This window comes from Pundamilia nyererei, unplaced genomic scaffold (assembly GCF_000239375.1).
Source record: "Pundamilia nyererei isolate P.nyererei 1_Seehausen unplaced genomic scaffold, PunNye1.0 scaffold00139, whole genome shotgun sequence".
Lineage (NCBI taxonomy): Eukaryota > Metazoa > Chordata > Actinopteri > Cichliformes > Cichlidae > Pundamilia > Pundamilia nyererei.
Window position 1 is genome coordinate 36521 of NW_005187540.1, and position 5827 is coordinate 42347.

Genomic DNA, 5827 nt, shown 5'->3' on the forward strand with positions numbered 1-5827 from the left:
TGGAAATGATTCTTCATGCTTTTGTTTCATCTCGCTTAGATTATTGTAATTTCTTGTTTACTTGCTTAAGTAATGCCTCCCTGGAACGACTGCAGGGTGTTCAAAATGCTGCTGCTAGGCTTCTGACAAAGCATCCCAAATACTCCCATGTCACGTCCCTGCTGATTCAACTGCACTGGCTCCCCGTCAAGTTCAGGGTCCATTTTAAGATCATAATCATGACTTATAGGGCCCTGCACCGTGTAGCTCCAACTTACATCTGTGATCTTCTTCTTCCTTATCGTCCCAGCAGGTCCCTGAGGTCTTGTGACCAGGTTTGCTGGTTGTCCAGCATACAAGGTTAAAAACAAAAGGTGACAGAGCGTTTGTATCAGTGGCTCCCAGACTCTGAAACGACTCTTTCACTTTGAGATCTGTGGACTCAGTCATGTCTTTTAAAAAGCAGTTAAAAACCTGTTTAAACTTGTTTTTGGTTGATTTTGTTTGTTTGAGGTTTCATGTCCATTTCTGCTTCTGTGAAGCACTTTGTGATTTTATCTTGGTGCTATATAAATAAAAATTTACTTTACTTTACTTTTAAAAACCCCCCAAAAAACCTCAACATTTGCATTTTTGTGATTGTCAGGGACTGGTTTCACTAATATGTATAAGTATCCGAGTCATTCCAGTCGTTTTAGTTGAGCGTCGTCTAGAATCTACAGATTTTAAGGTGGTTCAGGTGGTTCTGTTCAGGTGTGCCCGACCCCCTGACCAATTCCTCCTGATGCAAGGTGATGTGATTTTCTGACATAGTCTCTGAGTTAGTACTTACGTTTATTGGAGCGCAGTTCCTCGTCCAGGTAATAATGTTGATTGTAGTTCTCGGGAACTCCTCGGGGACCCAGGAAGGGACTCTTCTCGGACTCCATTTCCCGGAGCGGCCCAGACTCTCTGAGTGAGGAGGGGGAGTGGAGGGCAGTCACTGCAGGCCTGAACACCTGAGCAGCTTTCTCTGGCAGGAGGTTCTCTCGGGGCTCCTCCTCCAACAGGTGTACCCTAGTTTTATCCTCACGTAGCTCCGCTCCTTCGTCTAAACCCGCTCTGCCGCACCTCCTCTCCACCTCTGCCTTCAGTTCTCTTTCGCTCTCTGTGCAGCTCGACGCCTCGGGAAGAAACACACCTGACCTCACGCTCATCCTGTCAGCTTTACCTGTCCGTCCACCCGTCTGTCTGTCTGCAGACCACGGCAGCGTGCTCGTCTCGGTCACGACTGAGCTCACCGTCTCCTCGTCCTCGCCCTCTCTGGTCTTCCTCCCTCCGCTGTCCTCCATCATGGCGCGTCCTGTTTTGTGAGCAAATGCACCTGCCAGAGAACAGAGAGTGGGTCAGGTAAATCCAAGTGAACAGTAAACAGGTGATACAAGGAACTGTGCCACACACAGCTCACGACCTGTGTGTGCTGAAACACTGGAGTAAACACTGGAGTACTTCAATTGTGATGTGGTTGATCACTAAGGCATAATGCAGGCCTCCTTCTCCACCTCCTGGCTTCCTGCATTTATATAGACTGTGTGAAAGATCATTTTGAAATCTGATGCAATGTTTGAACCCAACAGACGACACTTTCACTGCCATCACAATAAAGCATGTAGAATTCTTCTCAACATGAAATTCTGAATCACAAACATTAAAAAAATGCTACCTTCACCTAAGTTTCATGATTGATTTAGCAAATGCACGCCACCCACCCATCTGAGCCATGGCCTGCGTGACCCCCATCACTCAGGACACTCACACATTCAGTCCAAGTCTTTTCTTTGCTCTCCGCTGTGTGCCTTTCCTATTTTTGTGTGTCATTTATTCCCAACGTGTATTTACTATTTACATTTGAACTCCGGCACAGTTGGCGGGGAGCGCCCATAATAAGTAAAGTTTAGTTATTAAGTGCTTTTCGTAGACAGGCAGTCACAAAGCACTGTACACAAATGTCAAAATAAAGAAAATATTAAGTAATAAAATAGACAATATAAACAATGCAAATTCAAAACAATTCAAAATTGTTGATTAGCAGAAGGCCTGTTTAAACAAAAAAGTTTTTAACTGCTTTTTAACCCTGGAGAACCCATGGGGTCGGCTCTGACCCCATGGGTTCTCCAGGGTTAAAGGATTCCACAGAGTCAACCAAACGTAAGCTGTGTCCCAAAACGTCGGCAGCATCCTCCGGAGGCCGCATTTGAAGGCCGACTACGTCACAGCCAGGCGACGAAGGCTGTCCCAATGCGGCCGACAAATGTGTCCTTCATTTCCCCAAATTTGAAGGATGGGTCGGGTGTGTCCTTCGTATCCCACCATATCCCAGAATCCATAGCGCGGCCCAGCCAAATTTCAGCTGCCAACAATGGCGGCCGCTACTAAGTTTTAAAATTAGTCTTATTAATCTTTCTGGGTCGCAAAATAAACTTAACATATTTTCAGGCAAGAAAGTAGCTGTGTAAATTACAAATATCTTCTTGGTTTGTCAAGACATCGTACATTTGCAAAAGTGTGCCGACATTTTCAGAGACGTCTGTTACCCACCCGCTTGATAGCAAGCCGGGGGGTTCAATGGTCACTCCAGCCGGCGAGAGCAGCGGACAACCAGACCAGTGGACTTCCAGAGACGCTCTGCTTTTTGACAGGAGCATCGAAGACCACGAGTTTGATTATTTAACCAGGGTGTGCGGGAACTAACAGAGCAATGCCTATCTTTGAAAGGAGCAACCTGATTGACAATAGCAAGACAGTGTTCATTAAAAGAGTTAATAAGGAGCTCAACATCGTCAAAAGAAGTTTTAAAATCAAAAAGGCAAGAAAATTTAGAAATAACAGAGTCATCAAAAAAGGGCCTGCAGCTAACAAAATCTTGGGGAAGAGACTCTGAGTTGACAAACACATTAAAAGAGACTGACTTATGGTGGCTAAAGACAACGTCATTTAAATTCAAGTGGTCAAGGGAAACGCCATAAGTGAAGACCAAGTCCAGAGTGTGCCTAGCAGTGTGAGTAGGGCCTGATACATGCTGAACAAAATTAATAGAGTCCATGATGCTCAGGAACTCCTTAGTGGTACTATTTGATGAGTCCTCTGCATGAATGTTGAAGTCTCCAACAATGATGACCTTGCCCAGTTTAATAGTGGAAGTTAAAAATTCTTTCAAGTCTGCCAGAAAAGACGCAGCAGACCCAGGTGGACGATAAATTAAGATACCGTACATGGGCTGATCTCTTCCAATTTTTATCATAACCATCTCGAAAGAGTTGTAACAGCTCGAAGAAATCAACTGGTATGAAAATGTCTTTTTAAAAATTACAGCTTGTTCCACCTCCTCGTCGAGATATCCGAGGCGCACAGAGAAATGAACAGTCTGTGGGACATAGCTCTAAAAGATGTGAGACTTCATTCTCACGCTGCCAGGTCTCATAGACAAACATTAAATCAAGCGTCTCTGCACAGAACAAGTCATTTAAAATATAAGACTTGTTGGCAATTGAGCGGGCATTAATTAACATCATTTTAATGTTGAGACCCACCGGGACAGTTGTAGAATAGCCTGGAACAGAGCCCGCACAGTGCAGTAAGCCACACAGTAAATCAGGGTTCCTATTGTGATGAGCCGTGGCTTTCCATGCTTTCAGGTGACAACCCAGATGGTAAACACAGGGGGTTGTGGGGATTAAACCAGCTCCAACAAGTCTCAAGCGTATTTTACTGGCAGCAGCCCAAGAGTAAAGCCCCTGAAGATCCAGTTCTCTGCGAAGCCAGCAAAGCAGAAAAAAAAGCCTGCTTGCTTCCTCCGATGAGGCCTCGGAAGCAAAAAAGAGCTGACCGGCAAGAATGGAGGTAAACCCGGGTGCTCCGCGGTGGGAAAACAACCTCGTTTCGTTGAGTCTGAAAAATAAAGGCCCATTCTATTCTTTTCTGGTTTCTTGTTCCCTCTCTGATTTCTGAAGTTTGCACAGTGGATGACTGTGGTCCAGATGAAAGCACAGAGGGGATCGGGTCTTCTTCACATCAGGCCCTGACATCAAACTCATCTTTATTCTCTGGCTTTGATATCAGGATGAACTCTGAGTGCTTTTGTGTTGTTCTTACTCAGATTTAGTCTCCTGTTGTTCTGCTTTATGCTTGTTATTTTAGAAGTGCAGGACTTCGGTCCAGACAAACTCATCCTCTCTGATGACCCTCAAACCCTCCGATCTTTAGGGGGGCCCACATCGCCACTAAAACCCAGGTAACTTCACGTAACTATGAAGCTGATTCACTGCTTGTTGAGGTAAATCACCATGGTAACTGCTGTTAATCTAACCTGCTCTGGAACAGATCAGGCGAAAAAATGTCGTTTCCATTCCTGAGGCTCCCTCAGAGCTCAGAGTGGACGAACGAAGGTGTGAAAGTTTCGTGTTGATCTGATGATCAATAATCAATACAGACTCTTACACGCAGCTTTGTATATGACGCAACTGTCTGTTTATATGCGTGCGTGTGCGCGCGCGGGAGTGTTAAAAAATTTCTGTTTTTATGCTCTGAAGTTTTTTGAACTTGAAATTGTGACAAATAAAACACAAGCTGCAGGTAGCGGTAGTCCCGCCCATTGCATGACGGCAGTCTCAAGTTGACATGGCGACGTGACGTTTGTGATCAAATATGATAAAAACTGTGACTGAGCTCCGAGCTAACAGGCTACATGCTAACGGAGCGGAAATTCACACTAAGAAAAAACCCACCTGTTCGCTGAAGACCTGGGCCGGGTTTTAATCCTGGTTTTAATCCTGGTCCCGGCTCTCTTCCGCCGACTTGTTGTTGTTTCTTCTCTTTGTGAAAGACCCGGAAGTCCAGCTCAGGTGTGGTCAGGTGTGTTAAAGGAAAAGCTCTCTTAAAGGAGAAGTGTCAATTAAACATCCGCGCACGCGTGAAAACGTTGAAATAACAGCGTTAAATGTTCTTTGATTTGTTTTCGTCCAATACTGCGACGAAAAATGTGCCAAAAAATGTGATGTTACTCATGAAGCAAGAACAGGGAGCATGTTCACTCCTCCTCCGAACATCTGCGAGCAGGAGCAGCAGCACTGAGAGTGCAGATGTTTGTGCAGATGTTTGTTTATTTGTGCAGATGTTTGTTTGTGCAGGTGTTCGTCGGAGCGGTGAGTGAGTAAAACGGTCTGGTTGCTGTGCCTCTGCGGAGGCACTCGGTAGGATTAACACACTGATGATGTGAAGCCTACATCTTCATCACCATCAGCTGTCTGGATGTTTGGGTCAGAGCCTCAGATCTAACCAGGTCCAGGTGTCTGACCTTTGATGACGTTTCTCGGCCTGCTTCAGTTTCAGGAGTGGAAATGATCTGTGATTGGAGGACGGTGAGAAAGCCCACCTGCTGCAGACTCAAACATGAGGAGCTCCCGCGAGTTTAGCCCCCTCAGAGTACCAAGGCTAAAAACAGCCATAAGAATTTAAATCTCATTCTGCAGATGCGGCAGGTGAAAACAGGTGTAATTTCCGGTGTTCATGATGTCACACAGAGGTGTGGCTGCTTCAGCTGCAGGTCAGTCATTAGTGCTTTTGTAACAGGGTCATAAATCACATTGTTATAATTACACAAAATGTGTTCTAAACCCCCAAACTGCTCCTTTTATACCTGACTTTTAGGACCTCCAAGCCTGTAGTTGTGTTCATTATCAGTTAGAGCCCCTCCTCGTTCTTTTCTTCTTCTTCTTTGGTGCAATACTATAAATACAGTGTACCCCTTTTGCCTCTCCCCTTTTTCTACAATTCCCCTGTGGGAGAGGTGGGTGTCATTTCTTTCCAAAAC

At 45.3% G+C, this 5827-nt stretch overlaps 1 protein-coding gene across 2 annotated transcripts in view; it reads right to left on the minus strand.

Annotated features, from left to right (window-relative positions):
* The window catches only part of LOC102205740 (transmembrane protein 79-like), a 7710-nt gene extending 2690 nt beyond the window's left edge, over positions 1-5020 (minus strand). Inside the window, exons 1-2 of one of the 2 annotated variants that reach the window (XM_005744085.2) lie at positions 4743-5020; positions 812-1342 (exon numbers count right to left, since the gene is read on the minus strand). In XM_005744085.2, the coding sequence (XP_005744142.1) occupies positions 812-1313 (502 nt within the window). In that variant the 5' untranslated portion in view covers positions 1314-1342; positions 4743-5020. Of the gene's footprint in view, positions 1-811; positions 1343-3548; positions 4284-4742 lie in introns of those variants that run through there. The other variant, XM_005744086.2, reaches the window with a different exon arrangement.
* Between the last annotated feature and the right edge of the window lie 807 nt (positions 5021-5827).